This window comes from Parus major, chromosome Z (genome assembly GCF_001522545.3).
Source record: "Parus major isolate Abel chromosome Z, Parus_major1.1, whole genome shotgun sequence".
NCBI lineage: Eukaryota > Metazoa > Chordata > Aves > Passeriformes > Paridae > Parus > Parus major.
The window spans coordinates 44230096-44254107 of record NC_031799.1 but is presented as its reverse complement, the minus strand read 5'-3'; the positions used below and the strand labels follow the sequence as shown (position 1 = coordinate 44254107).

The following is a 24012-nucleotide window of genomic DNA, read 5'->3' as shown; positions in this document are numbered from 1 at the left end:
TATTTGCATCTGTACTTCCAGAGTACAAAGCTAATTAAAACAGCAATCACAACAAGAGGATCTCTTAAGACACTAATCCACTAAGCTGAAAGACAAATGCACGGAGAAGAAACTGTTGAGACACAGAACATCAGAAGCTCACTTACCTAAATTTAAGAAATCTGAGCTGGAAGAAGGAGGAAGTGAACTTTGCGTAGAAGGGACTGTATTAGCTGTAGATGTTGGATTAAGGAAGTCCCCAAAGAGGTCTGGACCAGACAGGGCTTGGTTCTCTGAACTTGATGACATAGTGAATGGGTCAAATGGATCAGCTAAAAAAGAAGCAGAAAACAAAATTATCTCACAACAAATTGCAGAATACATGAAGTTGAAAAAACCTTGCTCCTCAGAGGGTACAGACAAAAAGCAAAGTTCATGCTAGTAACTGCAGCAGCCTTCTGTGAATTTTGTGTGGCAAAGAGTAATCACCCATTCCTTCCTCTAGAAGACAACAGAACTTTCGCATGGTACAAAAAGGATCTCAGCTATACTTAATATCAGCAGCTATGTCTTCAAACAAAAGCAGCAAGACTGCATACAATTCAATAGCACTTAATTTCATCCATTTAAAACACATCTTAAGTTTGAGTGACCAATTGACACAAGAAGACTTACATTTTATAAATGCTCTATAATGCTAAATCTGCAACATATTTGAAGAAAATGGACTATTGCACTGTTAAAAAGAATATGAAGTAAAACATTCATACTACCATTCACACTCGAAGGCATTGGCGACTCTGGGGCAGAAAGCACGTCAACCCAAGAATGCAAATCAATAGAAGTAAGACTTCAGCAGGTCTCTAGTGATCCCAGTGAAGAAAAAACTAACTGGAAGAGTATTTATAGGCAGCATGGAGTAACATGTGACAGTCAGCTGGAATCACGGCTTTAGATCTTCCTGTTTCTGCTGCCCTCTAGGGTCAAAACCCCTCAAGAGCCCAGGGAGTTCTGCCGGATTCACTCAAGCTGAAGAGAAGGAATAATCCTGCTATAATACCCCAGCACAACCTCAGGTAATGACCACACTGTACAGGACTCAACAACATTTCAAGCAAATTTGCTATAGCATCACACATAAACAAGACCTCCAGTATAAGTTTGTTGTGCAAGCCAAAATATAACACTGGTCAAACAGTCTCACTTCTGCAATTATCTCTCTTAATACAAATCAATGAAACACATTGAATGACTATGAGAATGAAATACAAACATGACTACTGCTCTGGTATTTCACAGCTAAAGAAAGATAAAGTAATAAAGGTTTCATTTTTACAGAATTCTACCTATGTAGAAAAGGTAAATTAAAATTATTCTTCCCTGACCACAGTAACAAAGTTCAATAGTGAATTGCCTCAAAATAAAAAAAATATCTTAAACCATCTAAATGCTCTGTAAAAAATACTTCTAGTTGTCTACAGATGAAAGCTTTTAGTACCTATGAATTAACTTTGTGCAAACAAACAAAATCTTGTAATGGTTTCCCAGTTTATGAGACTAAACATTCTCAGAAATCTTACCATTAACTTTAGGCAGAGAACTGTTATTCCCAAAAAGTGACAAAGGGATGAGTACCCACTGGTACCCACTGGTAAGAGGAACAGAATCTCTGAGTTAAAACACCTTGTTTAAATACCAAATAGACAGCACAACATAGCATTCTCTAAGAATACTGACCTGACAACATCATCAGTAAAACCACCAAGAAAACATTTTTTGGCAGTATCATTACCCTACTGGTTAGAACAATAATATACAGGATTTCCAGTTGCTCAGCAGTCTTATGTGATTAACACTTAAAAATCTCATGCAGACATTTGACCTAAGCAGCACAGCTCTGTACATCTAATGTAAAGCCATTGCTTTACATAAAGTTCAAATTATGATAATTCTATACCTTAATAAAGGAAGTTATGGATTTAGAAAAGGATCTAGCATGCAACATTCATATGGGAAAGCTAAGAACTCTTTAAGATACTGAATTCCCGGTAAATTCAAAATTTGATACTTTTCTGTTTACACGAGTTTAAAGTTAATAGGACACTGGCAACATAACAGAATACCTGGTAATGTACAGGAATTTCTATCCTTCATGCAGAAATAACACCTGTCTAGGATTACTAAAGACTGACATCTCTTCACCATACTGTTGAAACATGGTACTGATTTTCTAAGCACAATGCAAGTGCAGCAGTTTTCATGTGCTTCCCAGGTGACAAGTACTGATATTAAACTCACATACCTGAAGACATGACTGCTGCTGAAGATGAACCCTGAGTAGCAGCTGGACACTGACTGCTGAAAAAGAAATCTGTTCCTTGTCCAAGAAGATCTCCAGTGCGTTCATTTGAAACCTGTGACACACTACTCACAAACAGATTGTTCAACAAGTCTGCATTACTTGATGAAGTGTTTATTTCTGAGATAGGTTGTTTCTGTTCTGCTGAAGTATCAGAATCTAGTCCCAGCAAGTCTACATTCTCTTCAGGGAGAGATTTTTGTAACGGTGTAGATGAAGCTTCAAAACTGTCTTCAAAAAGCAACTCTCCTTCTGGAGTAGAGTCCTTTTCATCAACAATTACTGTACTTCCCTCATCTGGAAATGTCGGAAACTCCTCATCTGAAGGATCACTCTCTTCCTTGTCATCAGATAGCTGAACATGATCATTTTTAGATGAGCTGTCCTCTATTCCGCTTTCTGAAGTTTTTCCTTCTTGAAAAAAAAAAACAAAAAGAAAATAATAACATCTTTAAATAAATAGCATTATTCTTCTGACTAGCGTAAGAGAAACTTTCATGGTGACACCATATGAAATTAATTCCTAACTAACCAAAACTCATATAAGAATTGATGGAAAAGGAACTATATGTTGCCTGCCACCTCTTTGTATAGGGCAGAAAAAGCAGCAGCTAACTACCATACTTGTCACTCCACAAAGGTAGGCATTACAATTTTTTTCAAAAGGACTTGGACATTCAGCTCAGATCACTGTGTCTCCTAGAGCTTACAAGATTTCTCAGTAACTGCTGCACTCAAGAAAAGCATAAGCAGCTGCTCATGTTTTTGCCAACAAAGCAGCACCCAGAAAAGGCAGTTACACGTGTGCTGTAAAATTACATTTTCTTAGTCCTACTTACTGATCTGGACCCCACTGGCTAGTCTACTTTGTTTCCTCTGTTGCTCAGCCAAAGTGGGGCTGTGGGAGTGAAAAGCTTCCTTGCAGACCTTTAAGGTTAAGATTTTTACAGAAAAAGAAAAATTTAGCTCAGCATTTAAGTCATGCTCAACACCAAACCCCCTTACTTGGTGTTTATCCAAATGAAGCAGAATAATTGCTTGTTATTCTGCAGAGATCACTCTTTAAATAGCTTTTCCTCATGGTTAGTGAATTAGATTTTTGCTGCCTAAGAAGGCTTAAGCACTCACTGGAAGGAATACAAGACAAACATAAACCACATAGTGACTTCAGAGGAAAACCTGTACCTTTCCAGTCCAGGGAGTGGAAGAAGTTGTTTGCATCAGTACTACTGCTGTGTGGCGATTCTGTATCAGTAGGTGCACTTTCTGAAGACTGCTCCAACTGGGATGCCTCTGCTTCATATTGTGCAGTTGAACCTGGCTGTCTAGGCAACTCTGGTTTCCCTATAAAACAGGATTTAAGCCACAGCCCTTAGAGAGAAACTTCTCAATCCTCCACAGGCTGACTGCTGTAGGAAGACAATTATCTCAAATCTATTAATCTGCAAACGTGAATTCCTGCCCCCACCATCTTTTAAATTAGAATTAACTTCTTTTCAACTGTAAAAACTGGTAAAATGCTGTTTTGAACTAGGACATTAAATCAGAATCATAGAGCAACACTCAAGCATTCTATTTACATTAGTAAGAAAATGTAATTAACACCTCACTTGTACCAACCATCCCCTAAAACATGCAAGAGCAATGAACTACTGTTCTATATTAAGAGTCAGAAAAACAGAAAAAAGCAAATGCAGATACAGAAAAACTCAGAATATGCAAAGCCAGTGAAGAACAAAGGGTATGCTGCTATTACTTCTTATATTTCTTATTTTAGTGAAATCAGGTATTAAGTGACTCTTGTGTAAAACTCAGTTGCGCAGTTGCCTACTGCTGTATCACCTCTCAAAACCAAAGTTTCCTCAAGGCAAATGAAGAAGACTTCCTAAATTAGTAAATATTCATCCACCATATGAAAAGACAGTTGGGAGAAACCTGCTTGTCTAAATTTAAATACACAACTGGTAGAGCACTTTTTAACTCTCCTTCCGCATTCCCAGCTGTAGCTTTAGAGATGCTGAAAAAATTGTCTGTTTCAGAAAACATACATAAAGGACCATGACTAATGAAAGACTAAACTCAGTTTTAATGGCAAGCTTTATTAAAATCAGTTCACAGCACTTACTTTTGTCCTACTCCCTTCCCAAAAATCTTAAGAAATACTTTCAGTGTAATTTGAAATCCTTACATTTCATGTATCAATCAGAAAATAAGAGCAACTTAAGAAAATAAGAGTAACTTTTACAGAGCCTCACCATCAATGGTGATGCAAAGCTAAACACCTTAGTTCTAGAGAGCTGACAGCTGTGTTCACAGGATTAAGCTAAGTTAAATAGAAAATGGCCTAAATCATAATACAAACAATACATATCCTGCTTAAAAGAAAAAAGGCCAGCAGCAACTATCTTGTATGAAAAGAAATGTACTTGAGATGTACCATATTAACAGCACAGGGTGAGATCTCACGCATCACTAAAATCACCATAGTAATCTTCGTCATGCTTCTTTATCCTTGGAACACAGAGAAGGCTTAAGAGCCTGAATGAAAATGTCAATGCTAATCACTGGATAGCAGGAGAAGAAGAAAGATACTGAGCAGCATTAACTGAAACTAATGTAGGCATCTACAGATGAAGCACTGAATATGTAGAAGAAATAAAATAAAACTCTGCTGGAAAATATTAGTAAAAGTTCAGGAAATTATTTACAACATTACATGGCTATACTTAAGAATGTTGATAAAAACATTCTTACCTAAAACCATTTGTGAGGAATGGTTACCTAAGTTTAAGTGAAATGATACTGGTGCCAGTTTAGCCAAATAAATCCCCTTCAAGACATTGTGCATACAAAATACTGACTGTTACAATTCCATTTGCTAAAAGTCCCTTGCTGCAAATGGCCTGTTCACAGCTTTCAAGCAAGCACACATAAGCACAGTGAAAGTAAGACAGGTATAGTTATAATCCACTACTGGAGCCCCTCAATACAATACATATTTTTAATCGATGCTTACCAAAAAACCCTTCTAAATTTCTTTCAATTAATGGAACATAAAAATGAAACAAAAGCCTCAAACACTAAGTACATTGAAAACTTTTTCACATTCTCTATTTTTTCAAGGGATTCATTACCAAATTTTGATAAAATCTCTTGCTGTTCCTCTCGGGTGGAGAAGAGGATCTTGGGATTCAATCCCTTTATATTCATGTTATCCCAAGGTGGCTGTTCACAGCTGGGCCTATCTCTGGGCTCCACCTCTACTTCCAGATTGACTTGAAATAAATCAGGGTATTTCTCTTGTATGTCACAGGCATCCAGATCATACCTGTAAAGACACAGACAAGAAGTTTGATACTGATGGCTAACTGGATTAGATCTACTGCAATCCAAAACAAAACTCCAAAGCAATTAGTATAAAATATTAAAAATGCTGTATTTGTTGACTTTTCCCATTTTAAACAGGCATTATTTTTCTATGTAGTTGGTTTTTTTGGTATCACAAACAAAACATTTAGTTACTTTATGGTGAGTAAATAAAAGATTCTTATTGCAATCAAAGCCATCTACTTCCTGCACTATTTCCTCTCCCTGCTATATGTTGATGTTTGGCAGGTTAAGCAGTTCCAAAAAAAACTTCTCCCAGTCTCCTACAAAAAGGTGGCAACATACTTGGCAAATTTCACTGTAGTGGCATTTCGGGGCACAAAACCAGTATGGAACTGAATCTGAAACATCTTCATTGAAGCCATCTGTTGAAAACAAAAAACAGGAAACTCTATAAATCCACATGAAGAGTATGTACAGTGTTCTGCTTTTAACATACTGCACAGTATTATCAGTATTAAAATATTTTGAAGTATTTGCTTTGCTACAAAAATTTCCATTTCATTACAAATATTTCCATTTAATTACAAGTATACTTTATCCTGAAAGTTTTAAATGCAGTTGAGACAAAACAAATATATCTATTACTAGCACTAACAAACCAAAAGACCTTCAGTCAGATATGTCTCATCACTAACTTCAAAATGAACTATGGAAGTCTAAAGTATTTCCAGATCCTATTCTGGAGGCTAAAATTGTATGCAACTTGTTCCTTTTCGGAATAGCATATGCTCAGAAACATTCGTTATGCAACACACCAACCAAGAAATATATATAGGTCACATACAAAGGAATAGATTTAAAACAGTTTTAAAATGTAGCACATTTAAAAGAACACTTCAGAAAGAATGCAAAGAATTTTTTTTTCTGGGCAACTTTGAATCAGCCATTCATTTCAGACAGAACTGTAGGGCTTTTCTAAACTAAATTTTTTTACTTGCTCAACTGTTCACAGAAAAACTGCTTTCATGCTTGATGGGAATATGAATGTCCAGAAAATATTACTATGGAATATTCAGGTAGCTCCTGATCTTGCCCAAATCCAAATTACAGCTCACTGATCAAATGTAGCCTGTATTTGTCTCCTAGCATTAGTCCTGCCTGTGAAATCGTCTTGCCAGTCCTTAAAAAGAAATCATACAGTAATAGTCAAGAAAATATAATAAAAATGAGTTATGAAAGTTTTCCTTGTAAATGAGCATTTACCAAACATCGTATGCAGAAACCAAACAATACAAAAAGCATTGCCACAGATTAAAGGGGGGTGATCCCTCCCCTCCATTCAGCACCAGTGAAGCTTCATCTGTAATGATGGTGCCCAGTGCTGGGCTCCTTAGTGTGTGAGAAGCATGGACACACTGGAGAGAACTTTTCTGATTCTTCTGTCCCTACCACTGCTTTCCTAGAAGATAAACTAAATCCTCTCCCAAACTAATTTGGGACTGGAAGAAAGTAGAAGATATTCACAACGGCCAGCTTTAAACACAGGAGAAATCTTGAAATGTGGTGGTTAATCTCTGTGAGAGATCTGCAGAGAACTTCAGGGGGCAATTTACAGCACATAAAACCTAAGGACACGTCGAATATTGTTCCAAACCTCCAAACCCAGATCATCACACACACTGTTACGTACCATGTGTTATAGCTGATAGCTGAGAAAATTCTAATCTTTTCTATCACTGAATAAATGCCAGAGAAACCACATCAAAGAAACTGTCAGGAATAAAAGTGAGATGGTACAAGGAATATAACCTAACCTTGGATAAATTTTGTCAGTTTTATGCCTTTCTCCTGATGACCTTGAACCATGCAGTAGTTATTTTTGTGCATTAAGGAATAATTTCAGTGAGTTTTTAGTTTAAAGGTATTCTGGAAACTCTTGTTGAGCCTCTACAATGCGACAACATGACACCTTTCTACTCACAAAGCAGAAAGAAAAAAGGGAAAACAACTTCAGTAACACTTACTGGGTATGAATACACATGTATGTCCTGCATGAATTGAAACTGGCTCAAAAACTGGCTGATCAATTTCCATAAAGCTCCAAGCTCTAAACCCTGCACTACCCCTCCTTATCTTTTACATGGATTTCCAAGTTTAATTTGGGTTACTTATCTGGAGGAAAAAGAACACGCCTCTCTTTCAAAAAATTTGAAGACAGGCTTCATTAACATGTTTTTTGTGATCTTGCGCTACATTTGCACCCATAGTTGAATTTTAAAAGGAAATATGCATTCTCCCTAGTAGCACATAGAAGTAAGAAAAACAGCTACAAAAATGGAACCTGACTTTAGAAATAGGCTATAAAACCACATGGATTTTTCTAGCCTGTTTTGTACAGGCAGTCTCTCAAACATCACTTTTCTGCTGAGTGGGGCTTTTCCTTTGGAGTTTGTTTGTGTGCACAGAATTAGAAAGTTCTGGCTTCTTGTGCAACTTAACAGATATTAATTGCTGCCTCAAAAATACTGGCTAGGGGCTTTCTTCCCTACAAATATAACAATTATCAATACTGAATAACTTTCCAGAAATGTTTATGAAAGCATTTATATGTACAGCATTAGGAGTGAACGTATCCAGAAGGCTGGAGAAGGCTGAATTCACAAGTGAATGAAAACCTCTATTCATTTCTCTGAACAATGAATAGAAAATAAAGCAAAGTACTCAGTAGATAATTAGTAGGATGCAAAGTTGCAACCAAAAAAGAGCAAATCTTCAATTCAGGATCTTAAATTTCTTATTACCTTGGCTTGTAGTCGTCCTCCTAGAGTTGACCTGGCATGATAGATTACAATGAGAACATCTCCTTGGACTGTTATACCCAGCGGGATTACCGCTTTCCCATCTTCAATTTTAAACTCTCTAAAGGGAAAAAAAAACCCATAACCACAGTTTATTTAGTTTAAAAAGTGATGAAATAGTGTATTACTTTAGATTTAACCTGATTTCTCCAAGGCCTTCAGTAGCTGAAAAGCTAGAACTTTAGTATTCTCCCATTTTTCTTGTCTGTGATTACCCACATCTAGCAGTGTTAGTACTATTTGCAATTGTGCAGACACCAGAGCTGTACAGGGGCTAATAAGCAGTCACTTTGCAGCTGCCATGCCTGGGGGATCCTTACAGTTTCCATGACTCAAACACGATGCTACGCTCAGCACAAGTACACTGGGGATCAACGTTCCCAGTCTTACATCTCATGGCGTGAGAAGAGGGTCTTGCTCACTGCCTCACAGTGTCTAGTGTGCCAGCCCACCACCACCCTCACTGTTCTGCAAGACCAGATCCGAGCTGTTGTAACAACCACATCCACAATTTACCTTTTGAGACCAGTTAAAAGCAGACAGAGGAATCCACAAACACGTAAATGCTAGAATCTAGAAAAACATAATTTGCTGTTTCAGAGCAAGTCATAATCTGTACTTACTTCATTTTGTCATATTCCTGGGAGGTAGTGGTTACTCTCTCATCTCCCACATAAACCTCACAAAAAGGCCTGCAGCCGTTACGCTGCTTACTGAAAAGTGGAACAGGAGTCATGGCAATTGATCTGACGAGGATGGGCTTGCTGTGAGGAATAATGGGTTCTTCAGCCATCATGTCACACATGTACTCAATGTATCTGCCAAAACCAGAAGGTACATTTAGTCAGAGCACGAAATTCTAAGAAACAGGTGAACACATAAGTGAGTTACTTCAGTTCTTACTCAGTCACTAAGCACTGTCAAGTGTTAACAGTGAAACAGTGGGAACATTTATCACCACCTACAGCAAACAGGTTTTCAAATCTGATCAAATGACACAAAAGGGTCTGTAGCTTTACATACAATGACTTGTAAAATAAGCTAGTCACTATTTCAAAAGGCTTCAAAACACTAAACTAAGAGAACTATTTATTTTGTATCTTATGCATAATGGATCACTCAAATCTTCCTAAAGGCTTTAAATTTCCCGATTAATATATATTATTTTGTGGAGATCCCCTTAAGTATACATAAACTAAATGAGTACAAAAACATAATCTATCATTTATACTGAACTAATACCTTATTTCCCACCCTTCAAAATCTAATCCTTTTTGTAGGAAACGCCCTTACTACCAGTGTCAATTGTTATTCATGCTTTATGGTTTTAAGATCTACCAAATTAAATCAAATAAACATTTTAAAACATTTGTCAAAGCACATGCAAGTCGTCTCTGGATGCACTCCAAAGGAAAAAAAAGCACTGGGCATTTTTACCCAATTGGCAGAAATAAATTCTGGTACTCCCTCAGAGCTTGCAGTGTTCTGACATAATAAAACCTATTGGAATAAACTAGGAAACATGAAATAAGTCTTACACATGTGGAAGAGGATTTTTTAATTAAGAAAGCGTTCAAAAGCTCTGCATACTCTTGCCTTCATTCCTAACACTTCACCACAGCGCATATTTGACCCACATCTAATGGGTACTTTCAGGCTCAGAAAATTCAAAACTACCTTTTTTTCACACTACAGCAAAATATTTGGAAAAGCAGATGTTTGAATACAGACATTATTGAAATAATTTATGCTTCTAAAGACACCCTCTACAATATTCAAAACTGAATAACTACTTGCTTCAACAGTACCTTACAGTACCTTTTATGAGAAGGCCAAATGCCAGGTGGGCAGCGTTTCATACTGAACATATAAACAGCAGCTTCAGCAGTAGTGAAGAGACGACAAAAGCACAGAAAGGAACAAACTACAACAGCAGATGCTGCTCTTCCATCCTGGTTTGAAAAAAAAGTGGCCTTATTAGTAAATCTAGCAGAAAAAGCATTACCTAAGTTACTGAAGAACATCCCATTATATATCTTATATATCATCATTATTTAATGTCATGATGTTGATGCAGTCCAGTCATGGTGTCCAATAGTGCCATTATTTGAAGTTTGTATCTGAGCGTGTAAGGTTTTCATTTAACTTCCACACCATATAAAAGATACTACATATAACTTTCTTGTTCAAATATGAATAACTACTTTAGCTATTTGAAACTTTCAATTTATGTTCTTTATCTTACTAGGGGTAAGTAATACCCCTAGTATTAAAAGTATTAAAAAGGGGTCAGTAATACCCCTTTTTTAGGTTTGTTTCCTGCTGTCTGAAATCCCAAAACACTGCTATTTCGGACAGACAGCCATGGACTTCTGCTAAAAGAGAAGTACAAAGATTCCAAAGAACTAAATCTCACTAAACTCTTCAGACTTCTGTCTAAAACTGGTAACAGCTTGCCAAGAAACCAAGAGAAAGATATTAAAACATTGAGTTTCTTTCTGCAGGAATCCTAGTTACGCAGATATCTCAGATATCCCTGTATTATAAAAGGCAGAAGATTTGAAAGAGATAATGGTTGACAGAACACAACTTCTCCAGGTTTGTTTGCTAGCAACATGGAACAGAATTTTTAGCATGCATTTCTTAAAGTTCTGGTGTGTACTTTTTACATCACATCTGACTCAAACCATGTATATACAAAAGTTTCCCTCACATGTGAGGAAGAGGAATGGGTTAGGTACATTGAACAAAACATTTTGAGGGAAAGATGTTACAAAAACTGGTGCTAAGTCATCACATCTGCTTCTTACCTACTTGACCAGCAATCGTGCAACACCAGGGTATTAGAAGTACTGCATTAATATAGAATTAGATGCCTATCCTCACAGCAGCACTGAAAATTATACTGGCTCTCAGGAGCTGACATGAACTGGCTTTTTACTTGCAAAACACTACATAACCCACAAATATGGTTTGTCAGATTAACAAATCCTAGTTTGATTCTGATAGCGGTATTCCCTATTGACAGCTATGCTGTATCACCAAACAGGTTCTTAATGCTTTCCAGCAGCATTGCAAGCATTGTCACATAGTCATGTTTCATTTTTTTTACTTGGCAGCAAAATAAGAATTTCAAAATTTCACATGCAATTCTCGTAAACAAATGTAAGAGACTTAATCTTCGAATTCTGAGCAAAATATTCTTTTAATTCATTCCTCCCACCCTCATGTTTGACATGAGGTAGCTCTATAGACAGTTTAATTGATTTTTTTGGTTACATCAAATTTAATAACACTTTGGAGAATAGTGAAGTCTACAGAGCAATCTGCTGCCAGCAAAACAAAGTACACCAGATGTCTAACAGTCAGTTTCTGAAATTCTGTGCCTACAGATTACATTCTAAATGGACAGTAATGAGATATGCAGTGTACACCCATCTATCACACAGAAAACAAAAAATGGAGCAAATACTGAAAGAGTAGAGTAGATTTTTTTTTTCTTCCAAAAGCTACTTTGCCTTAATACTTGCCTTCCATTCTAAGTGCAAGACTCCATTACCCTTCCAATTTCCCTAAGGAGAAAATTGATACAAGTAACTTCCCTAAAAACACAGCAGGAAGGAATTGACCCTGGGGCTTCCAGTAAAGAAAGCCAGTAACAGTCACAAACTGAATGAATAGTAACACCCTTATTCACAATTTTTAAAGCTCTATTGAACAAAGCACTTCAGACTTAAACTGTTTTCTTACAAGGCAATGCACAATGCAAACATTTTTCTGGTCTTGTTTCAGCCATAAATGCATGTTCTTGCAAATGCTATAGAGATTCTGAAGATTTGGTGCTCGTCTTGGTGGCCAGCCACATTCAGAAACCTGCAACAAGAGAGACAAGAGACAGTAGACATGAGATACAGTATTATATTGTCACATATTATATTGCCACAACTTAGGTTATGCAAATGTCTACAAAGCACTTTTACACTTTAATGCCACCTTCATGTTGAAATGAAGCAAGATGCTCAAGGAAAGTAGTCTTACAGAGTGTAAACACCACTTTTTAGGATGAAGTGCAGTAAAACTTCAGTTCTGTCTACAAATCAACTGCACAAGGAGAACTCAGATTACTATCTGAAATATTCTTAGAGCAACGAGTAAAATAAAACAGCTTTCAACTTCATTTGTGCATGTATACTTCAGCAAAAATAACAAAAAACCAAAAAATCCCCAAAGAAACTCAGTATCAGAAAAATTAGGCTTCTTTTAATATTTATCCTTTGTTCAAAGAGCTTGAAACAGTAACTGCTTCAAAACACTAACAAAAAACACTAACAAAACACTAACAGAAAATCAGCTAAGAATCCATAGCCTTAAAATTAACTGTCCAGTAAGGATGTAGCATATGAAACTTGACTCTTGGAGCACCTGAAGCACCTGAAGAATAGATATGTTCATGATCAAGGAAGCAAGTTACAAATGAAGCTTTTTCTATTTTAGTCTCAACTGCAATTGCCAGATATTGAAGACCAAGTTTTCCTATCAGCAACATGTCCTCCTAACTTGATAAAGAGTTCAAGAGTTACTCTGAAAAGAATCACCTCAACTGATTAACACAAAAAACTGCATTTGTGCCAAGCACAGGAAAAAAGGCTCAAATAAACAGTCTAAGTCTCCTGCAACTTTTCATTGTACTCTAGTATTTTAATTAAAAACAAGGCCATTCCAGAAAGCATCACTTTGCAAGAGATTTAAATTGCACATTCCTTGTTAGTGCAAGCTTATGTAAGATCACCGGTAAACAAAGAAAAGCTAAGGCAAAAAGTCCTTTTTATCCATGTTCACCACAAGATTCAATGTGGGCTTCAATACATCTCAAATACTACAAGAGTAGTGTGTGCTGGTTTCAGCTGGAGTAATTTTCTCCGTAGTAACTAAATGAGGCTGTGTTTTGTATTTGTGAGGGAAACCACGTTGTAAACACAGGGATTTTTTTATTTTTATTGCTAAGCACAGCTTAGACAGAGTTAATTTCTTTTCTGCCTCTCACATCATCTCACCAGTGAGTAGGCTTAGGGTGCAGAAGAAGCTGAGAGGGGACACAGCCAGGACAGGTAACCCCAGCTAACCAAAGGAATATTCCATACCACAGGACATCATGCTCAGCCAATAAAGCTGGGGGGAAAAGAATAGAAAGGGAAACATTTAGAGTGATGGCATTTGTCTTCTGAAGTAATCATAATGCATGATGGAGCCCTGAACCCCTGGAGATGGCTGTACACTTGCCTAACCATGGGAAAAGGTGGATAAATTACTTGTTTTGCTTTGCTTGCACCTGTGTTTTCTGCTTTACCTATTAAACTGCTTTTATTTCAACCCATGAGTTCTCACTTTTACCTCATGATTCCTTCCCCAGTTCTACCAGGAAGAAATAGACAACCAGTTGTGTGGGGCTTGGTTGCTGGCTGAAGTTAATGACAATACGGCAAAAGAATCATCCTGAAGCATTGCAGCTTCAGACAAGAATGCAGCCTTAAAAAACATGTGTATACAAAAAAGCAAAAAATACAGACTTTCTTCCTTCTAATTTGCCATTTATTTTCTACTCAAACACTAGGTTTCCTACACGATGTAACAAAAACATTACTTTCTGTTTCTTTTGCTGTGTTTTAAGCTCTAAGTGTCCTGACAATTAGTAGAATGATGGATAGTGCACAAACTATCAGAGCAACCTACTCCAAGGACTCAAAACTAGCAGAGAAGACTTCAAAACTACCATTAATTTTAACCAAGATTAAATAAATTTGTAGAAGTTCCATACAAATAGCAAAAACAAGAAATCAATAATATGTAATTTCATACATACCTTCTAAGTAAAGTGTCAGAATTAAGAATTCTAGAAGCTTTTCTCCTCTAATCATGTTTAAAGGCTTCCCATAATCATCTTTTGCAGGCATTAAAGTAAAACTAAGCTTCTTTAGGTTCCTACATGGCTGCTCTCACCCAGCACTGAACAATTAAGTTAGTCAGTATTGCTGGACATCTCAATTTCAAGAATAGGCAGGTAAGAGTTCCAAATACAATTATAGTTTGTTTCCAAGTAAAATAACTGCCTTCCTAAATACTCCTAAATAATAAAGTGGTCATGAACCTGTAATGTTTCAACTAACTATGACCTACTATGACTTCCCAACAAAACCAAGATCATATTACCATTCCTAGTACCAATACATCAGGTGTACAGACACCTTAGACTTGCATAACCAGAAAATCCATTGGTAAGCAAATTCGCAGTCACAAAATTTATCATTCCATAAACAGGGATTGATCACTTTGCAGGATGTGGAATAAATCAGTTCACTACACCAGTCTCAGACTTTCCAGCAATCTAGTCCTAAAAAGAATTGCTGAACATTTTGCTTCAAGGTACCTGCTACAAATAATCACACAGTAGATTTCCTGCATATTCAAGTTTTTTTGCCTTCCATCTTGAATAGCCTCTACCCAGACCTCATATTGAACCAGATACAGACAAAGAAGCTGATTGGATTCATCCAAAGAGGCAGTAATGACTTCTTTCAGGTGTGACAATACTTCATCTTGCTCACAAGGAAAGTAAAGGAGTGATAGCATTAGGAAAAATACATTAAATATACCTCACCCTGACATGTTAAGTCAACTCTGATAACTGAAATAATGCTAAGGATGGCTCTGCATACGGCCCAAAAGGCTTTATTATTCTGCAACAAGTAATGGTTCTAGGCTGTCTTCTTGGCAGACAGTATTCGTGGAAGGGGCATGATCACTACAGACTATTAAGGTGCTGGACAACTCAGAACACAGTAACAGTCCCAACTGTTGAGCCTCTTACAGGACAATTGAGGTTTACTTAGGAGCAGACACTGAAGTCCAGTATCTCAGCACCTAACAAGATGTCCTCAATACCTTGTTGCTGAATTAGGCAAATGACTTAATATTAGTATCATATGACTTTATATTAGATAAATTGCCAGGAAGGATAATGGAGGCTCAGCTAAGCTACAACAACACTAAGGATGGTGAGAACAATCAGTCAGCTATGGAAGAGTCATATGGGAGTCAAATGGTGTGTAGTGGGACAAGGAGAAACTACAGTGAACAGGTTATGCAAATCAGTCACTATGTTTTGATAATGGAAAATGTCCTTGATAAACGAAAATGGTAGAATATAGGAGAGATTGACATTTTAGTACGACATTAATTACTTTAAGTACTCGCCACTTAAATTTGAAACACATAAGGTACATGGGCATGTTTTCAATGATATCACTGTCCTAGAAAAAACTGACTTTAGTCAGTAAGATTAAAGATCCGCTTCCAGTTAAGTTTGGATTTAAAGCAAAGACGAGAAGAATATAGGTTACTCTTTGATCTTGTGTTAATACTTACTATTTTGTCATCTTTTTGATTAACCTACTAGAGCCCATTTTACAATAAAATGCTGAAGGTGTAATTAAAACTGTGTTTCAAGGCCCTTTAGAAAAATACACAAAAACTATACACACCCTGTTATGGAATCTTGAATGCCTGTATGTTCTTGGAGAGAGATTGTACACAGCATAATGGCCAGGATGTTTAGAGTCCAGACACAACCGCACATCTTCTATGTTATTTTTGATGGCAGATTCTACACCTTCAGCTGGAAAGGACATCACTGAAGACAGAACAAATAGCAATTGAAATTTTTCATATAGCATGACCAAGGAGAAATTATGTTTAAGAAAGATATAGATATCATACCAGCAATTCTGGAAGTGATATATGATATATCCAAGTCTCCTTTTGCATAACTGAAAGAGAACACATTGGCATTAATAGTGGGAGATATAACCATTTAAGTCTAAAAGCCAGATCTCTCAGGTGACACCCGCCACTACAAATAGTATTTCATTTCCTCCATCTGAGGCTTGTTACAATTACATTTTAAGAGTTTCAGAACAGAGCTTTCAGAACAGATACTGTGTTTAAGCACTTACTCATTTAAATCAGTTGCACCAAAACCACCTGTGGGATTTGTACAGATGCCTTTAATCTCTGAACTCACTCCTCTAGCTCCTGCTATTACTAATAAAAATGCACTGTGGGGTGTCAGTTTGAAAGCCTAATGAGGTCACATTAATCTTAAATGAAGAATATCACAATGCTTAAAAGAAAGACTACTAGCTGAACATCAAAGTTTAAAATACATAGCTCTGGCATGCTGCTGTCTAACACAGATGGCCATGGTGCCCAATATCAGAATTCCATATGGACAGTGTTAGGAACACTTCCCTGTCTAGCCATTCAGGAAGGACTGAGTCACACTCAAACCACCATCAAGCTTGTCACTGCCGGGACTGAGGCCCCTTTGCAGTTGGAGACCCAATGGGTGCCCCACTTCACTCCTAACACACCCCACACTCACACAGTCAGACCACCTTCCCTTAGCTGGACCACAGGCTTCCCATAGCAGAGTCCCAGATCTATGGCTGCTTTAAGTTATTTAATCCTCTTGCAGCAACAGAGCTGGAGCTGGAGCCTCCCAGGAGAGACTCCCAAGAAAGGAAATGGTGGGCTTTTACACTCTCAGTGGTCTATGGGTGCCAAAATCTGTGTCTTCCTCCTGAGTCCTTGGCTCCTGCCATGTCTCAGTGTCCAGTCACCTGGCTGGCTCACAGGTCCCTGTGACCTTTGCTGTGCCAAACACTGGCAATTCCTGACCTCCTTCCTCAGGCTCCCAGCGAAAGCTCAACCTGAAGCTCCCACTGCAGTTGCACCCCAAGCTATCTGCACTCAACATAGAGAGTACTTAAATCTCTTTCCTCATTTAATAATTCTTCCAAAAATTCACTTCCAGAATTCCCATAGTGAGCAAGGCATCAGTCATTATGCATCTCTCTCTCACACAACTGTGCACAGTTTAAAAGTGCAGCCTTCTCAAAAAATCTCCTGGTGATACTTAAGTCTGTTCCCTGTGCCTTTACCTAATCATCCACATTATGGCAACAATTAACTAATTTAAAACCACTATTATATTTTTGTTGTTTCTATGGCATCTTCTATGCAGCAGAATAAAAAAGCAAGAGAAAAAAACTGAAGAGACCCAGTGCAGGCCAACAACCTTGAGTATAACTACACAGGTCTGCATTCCTGGACTGGCAAAATAAGAACAAGTCTCACCAACAGAATTTGATTTAGACATCCCTAACTTAAATATCTCCTGTTGACTCCAGAATATCAAAACTCCATCAAAACACTATGATGCATATAATTAATTCAGAGGCACCAACAAAACTTCTATATCCCAACAAAATTTCAAGACACTACTTAGAAAAGCAGACCTAGGATACTACACTGAAATTTTGAATCACAAGAAAGAACATTAAGTTTTGATTCTTTACTGCTTGCTAGTAATGATGGAGGTTAGAGGGATTGATTAAAAATATATATTGTATATATACACATTATATCTGTATATACATATATAAATGTATATTTAATATACAAGGATAGTGAAGAGGATTTTAGATCAGGGAAGAAAAAAATCTTCTGAATGCAAGGCCATTTAACAGCATTTATGCAGAACGGCATAGTCAGCGTCCTAGCAATGATAATGATTCACTGTCTTAAACTGAAACCACAAGGAAGTTTAAGTCTCACTAGACAAAGCATTTAAAAGAAACCGAAATCCTCAGCCTTGAGAAATCTTGCATAAAGAGGTAGACAAATGGGCACAATTTCACAATTTTTTGCAGCTTTGGAAGGACATACTTCATCCTGTAAGCTCAGGTGGTAATCCTGTTGCAGACAGGATCCTAATGCAAACTAATTAAGGCAGACACTTACATTCAGAGCTAATAATGATTGCTCACTAAAATTTGTGATGATTGTAGTCTTTATAGAGATGAGAAATACAAATGCCATTTGTTGATTACATCCAAGAAGCTTCAAGCAAGAAAACATGTAACCATTCTATTATCAATTTTTTTGGTATCAAGATAAAGGACCAACTAATATGACAGCTGTAGAACACAGAACCATTATCCCTGCAATGCTGTAACACTGAGGTTAATCAGCAACTTGCAACATTAGCACAAAACTAGTAAGAGCGAAAAACCAACAATACTGACATCCATTATTCCCTTGGTAAGACTTTCAGATACTGACTTCTTGCTACCAACACTGCTCAACTCAGCTTTGTTTTTTACATTTGTATAAACTAAAGAGCAACATCAGGAGCATGTTTCTCACCATACACACAGAGATGTAAGAGTGCAGTTCAGTATGTCAACAACAGAGCACAGCATAGCCAACTTTAGCTTTATATTTTGCAGGAGTGTTAAATAAGTATATGACTATTACACTGAAAAAGCTTCAGAATTGTTGCACGGTCTTAATTAAAATGAAGCTTCTTAACTGTAAAATCAACACAAGTTTACAGAACATGTCACCATGTCCTTGAATTCACTGAACTTGATTCTGAATATTTCACAGCTACTTCAGTAATAAGACCTGAACACAAGCTATTCTGTTTTCAGCAGAGTGTTTTATGTCAGAATGGTAACTGAGATTTCTTTAAATGGTAAGAAGGTTACCATTATTAATGAATAGAAGAATAGCAATGTATTCTTCATTGTTTAAGCGTTCCTATGCATTTCAATATAAAACTCTCTAACTAAAAATCACAAGTAAGGTCTTTCATATCCTTAACAGCAGAAATTTCATTTAGATAGCGGTTTTGCTAGCAGGTGGTAAGAGACGAAAAGTGTGCAAACATAGACATACACAGAGTGTTTTCAGTCTGTGATCCAACATGGCAAATTCTGTGTGCTTTTAAGGGTCTAACTAAGCTCAACAAAAAGTGTGATACGACACCAGCATTTAGTCACTTTTCTGATGATACCAGGCTTCTTCAAAACTGGGACTACTTCATTGTGGGATGGGACGAGACTAGTCTAGTCTCTGTATGGAGAGTTATTTCCTTACAATATCTAATGGGGGCCTACAAGAAAGCTGGAGGAACTTTTTGCTAAGGCTTGTAATGACAGGATATGAGGGGATGGCTTTAAATTAAAGAAAGCAGATTGATACTAGTCTAGTGAAGGTGTCCCTGCCCATTGCTCAGGGCAATCAGATGCTGCTTCCAACACAAACTACTGCTTGATTCTATGAAATGAAGCAAGTAAGACATGAATTCTGATTTGGCAGAATAAATATCAAAGCAAAAATAAGAAGTTCTAACTCCATGTTAAAAACTTCTCCCTGTGTAAATGGTTGGCACTATCATTCTTGCCAGAGACTAGATGCACCTAAAGACTGTAATATTAAACAAAAGATCATTCCAGCAAATTAAAAACTAAAACAAAACTAAAATTAGCAACTAAGCTCACAAAATAAACTAGTTAATATACAGAACAACATTCTAAAATAATACCTTCTGTTTACTAACAACTGAAGATGATAAAGAACAAAGAATGACAGACTAACCAGCACAGCTACAATGTAAGGATATAAACCATTAAGTTAAATACTGCCCTAATACTAAGCAATCTTCTGCTAGACATCTCTATACTTAAAAGATTAGAAAAAAATATCTATCCATCGCTATTTTCAGCTTATTTTTTAAAAGCCAGGAAGGAAAACAGCACTAAAATTCATATCAATTTGTTCCCACTTGGTTTTGCTTCATAAAACTGAATTAATCATGTGACTACCTAGTGCAATGAAAAGATCCATGAAATAAAATATTAAACAAGAAAATGCCCTTAAAAGCAAAGAAAGCAAGCATAAAAGGCAGCTAATTGTTCCTAGATTACTACATTATAATCTCTTCACCAAAAGAGATTGTTCTGACAAAGCAAAGGAAGACTGATCACAAGTTTTGCCTGCTGTTTTCAAAACCAGTGAAGATCTGATCCTTAGTACGTTTAGCTATGTTTTTTGACAGGGCATTTGTAACTTGTATGGATGCAGGCGTCAATAAGCATAAAAACTGGTCACGGGCATATGGATACTAACTGTGAAGCAGGGAGCACGGTGCCTGTGGAATAGCAGGCCATATAACTTTCTCAGGCAAGACTATTCCACAGGCACTGTGCTCCCTGCTTCACAGTTAGCATCCATATAGGCACAGGAGCTCCACAAGCGAGAAGCTGATGGGCTTAACAGAGAAGTACTGTGGCTGCACAGCTGCAGGCTGAGCTTTCAGGCACACATGGCCATATCTGCTGGATCCAAGCTCCTGCTTGTGAAGATGGTGCCGCTTCACAAAGTAATGTGTATCTTCTCAATCTCCACCCTGGTACTTGTTTTTAAGTTAGTTTGTAACAGGAGGGTTGAACCTCTGTTGCTCTTTGTCCTCTCTCATGTAACTATCAGGCTGCATCTGCCTGACCTGAACCTGCAAAAGAGGTTATGACACTTGGAACTGAGGTAGCCTGGGGGACAATAAAGATGGTCCTCATTTACTCTCCTGTTCCTAGCAGCTTGTAATGTGTGTTTCAGTTTTCAGATTTTATCATTTATTAGGACTAATAAGAGACCAAAATCAGAATCAAGCTAAAGGTAGCTACAGAAAAGAAAAAAACTTAACTTTTTTTGTCACAACAGAAAAAAACTTAAATCTCACATCGCAGTTTGGGATTCAGTGAGATAGAAGTCTATCTGTAGACAAAGGAAGTAACTCTGTAATTCAGAAAAGCAACGGTAAGTAGGAAGGAGAGAGCCGACCTAATGAAATGATAGATTCCAATACGAAAAGTATTTAAGTGGGGTGAGGAAAATGCACAACACAGAAGAAACATTTCAATTTTTCCAGAACGTCTGTTTCTTATGTTGGTTGAAGGGTTCGGAAGAGTAGTCAAAGATGCAACAGCAGAAGATGTGTTCTCACATTGCCAATTGTATCAGCTATATCCACAACACGAGTTTGTGAAAGCAGAGAAATGAACATGACAGAAACAGACATGCCCTGTAGTAGATGCAAACAAAGAATTAACAATTCAGCTTGATTAAAACACAGTTTAAGAATGCACAAGCACAGTGGTAGAACTCTCAGCAGAACAGTGAATGTTAAATGCTAGCATATACTATATACAATACTAAAGAACATAAGCCTACCTCAAGCCCTATAGAACACTAAGTATTGGTCATGTTAATTCATGTTTTGCCATTTCACTGAACTGCTAAATACACTAAGGATTCAAAATAAAAGGCAATACAAAGAATGAAAACTACACAACTCTACAAATTACAAAGTGGACTTTGTAATTTTGGCAAGTGGACTTTTTTTGGCAAATTACAAGTGGACTTTGTCTTTCAGTCACTGGAAAAAGAGTATTAAAGTGACTGATTGTCACTGGCAGAATTACATGGCTGGAGCATTCTCTCTTTTTTCCCATTCCTCAGCCCAATAACTAACTCCACTTAGATAACACAAGAAAAGAAAAAAACAGTTGTATGGAGATAGAGGGTGCTCCACAAAACCAAAATTTGCTTATGATAGTGCAGAACTTCAACAAAAAATATTTCACATATTGTGTCAAAGATGATGGTCGAAAGTCACCTAAACAAAAACCCTTACTCAACCAACCAAGTCCAAGGGACTGGCCCCCTCGTGATAATGTTGGGACATAGCATACACTGACAATCCTCTGTCAATCCACCACAGTACATGCAAACATGTATTCTTTAGTACTTGAAAAGGTCTCTGGCTAATTGATCTTATTTGGATATGACAATATACCCATCCATTAAAAGCTGCATACCAGTATGAGGTCAAACAATTACATTTTCAAGATACTCAAATCTAGTAAACAGTAAGCATCCATATGTGACATACTGTAATTCAAACAAACGAGGTAAAAGTAGTGAGTTTTCCTTTGCCTAATATTTAGTAAGTTCCACAAGCCATGCCCTAAGCTGTTGTGTTCAGCCACAGAAAACTAACTAGCAACTGAGAAGAAGCATATTAAGTCCTGACAATAAGACAGATGCAAGACTTATTTTTGGCAGTCATCATAAACTAAACAAACAGTTGTAGAGAAGAGCATGAGAACTGAGCAGAGTCTTTTCAGACAGCAAGTACTCACTGTCCAGTACTTCAGAAGTTGCTAGGTGAGCTCTGCAGAAGTGGTAGGATGTACAGTTACTGTTTTATTCCTTGCCCACTACACTTACTATGGAAGCAAAGGAAATCACACAAAGTAAAAAGCTACATACATCTGTAAGGTAAGAGAAATAAAAATAAGGTGTAGGCACAGCACAAGCCACTTCATGTTAAAAAGATAATTTCAGACAGTCCAAAACCACCACTAGAACAGGAAAAAGCTGCACAAGATGAAATTCAAAAAAAGTAATTAAACTTCCAGTAGCCTTTAAGGAGAAAACCATTTGCAAGAGCGGGAAGAGAAAACTTTAAATATAACTAAGTGACAGAGGTGCACACAGAAAGTCATGTGGAGTCAAGAGAATAAGAAAGTGAAGTGTAGGAGTACTTCAGATGCACTTAGTGTACAATAAAAACATAGTAAGATCTAACACACAGCCATGGCAAAGTAGGGCTTGTAGCTTTGTCATAACTGCTTTTCACTCTGAAATAGTTTGCTCCCCTTGTAAACCTCCCTGTCCGGTGTCCATATGGTTTACCCTGGAAAAAAAGTCTAATGTCACTGTCCCAGTTATTGCTATAGAAAGCTTAAGGACAAACCAAAGCAGTGCACCTTTTGCAACCCTTAAAAAACAAAATACCTGGCCTTTCTAAGCCATACTTAGAAGTTTTAACAGTCTAAGCATAAGAGCAAACAGCTAAAAATGCACTTGAAGTGGATACAGAGGTGCAGATACAGAAAACCTGATCATTATAAATATTTTAGAGCAGTACTATGCACAAGTAACGCACAAATTCTGAAAAAAAAACCTACATATGAAGAAATATGCATAAAGCTGAAACATAATATCTCAATTAAAAGACACAAAGCCTACAGTGAGAAAGAGATTTGAGTATTCTTTTGGAGGCTCTAGTTCAGACATAGTACTCAGTAGTGACTTACCTGCTCTTATTAGAACAAAGAAAACCCTTTAACACTGAAAACAGAATTTTATTATGATCATAAGGAAGTATTAGAAATACTTGAAATGGGACTGACAACCTGATTGTAAAGAATAATCACACAATATGAATCGGAAAACATACACCTCTAAACATGTGAGCATTCATACATGCAATACAGGGCAAAGGAGAGAAACAGTGCAGTTGGTCTCACACTGTCTTGAAGGCATAGGATTCCACCTGGAAACTAAACTGAAGAGCTTATTTCCCTGCAGGCTTTTTCCCCTCCTCACATTTATTCCCTTGATTTGTACCTTTCACCACTCCACCTTTTTAATTCCTCTCCTATTCATGAAGGCCCCATCTAATAACTCAATTCTCCACTCTTTTCCAGCCCCCACCTGCTCATATCTCAACAGTTTTCA

General features: G+C 37.2%; 1 protein-coding gene across 2 annotated transcripts in view; it reads right to left on the bottom strand.

Moving 5' to 3' along the window:
- The window catches only part of GAK (cyclin G associated kinase), a 66219-nt gene that overhangs the window by 19265 nt on the left and 22942 nt on the right, over positions 1 to 24012 (bottom strand). Inside the window, exons 12-22 of one of the 2 annotated variants that reach the window (XM_015653549.3) lie at positions 16300 to 16349; positions 16065 to 16213; positions 12277 to 12399; positions 10345 to 10478; positions 9150 to 9344; positions 8470 to 8587; positions 6011 to 6090; positions 5473 to 5666; positions 3524 to 3682; positions 2282 to 2752; positions 147 to 311 (exon numbers count right to left, since the gene is read on the bottom strand). In XM_015653549.3, the coding sequence (XP_015509035.1) occupies positions 147 to 311; positions 2282 to 2752; positions 3524 to 3682; positions 5473 to 5666; positions 6011 to 6090; positions 8470 to 8587; positions 9150 to 9344; positions 10345 to 10478; positions 12277 to 12399; positions 16065 to 16213; positions 16300 to 16349 (1838 nt within the window). The remainder of the gene's footprint in view (positions 1 to 146; positions 312 to 2281; positions 2753 to 3523; positions 3683 to 5472; positions 5667 to 6010; positions 6091 to 8469; positions 8588 to 9149; positions 9345 to 10344; positions 10479 to 12276; positions 12400 to 16064; positions 16214 to 16299; positions 16350 to 24012) is intronic. The other variant, XM_015653550.1, reaches the window with a different exon arrangement.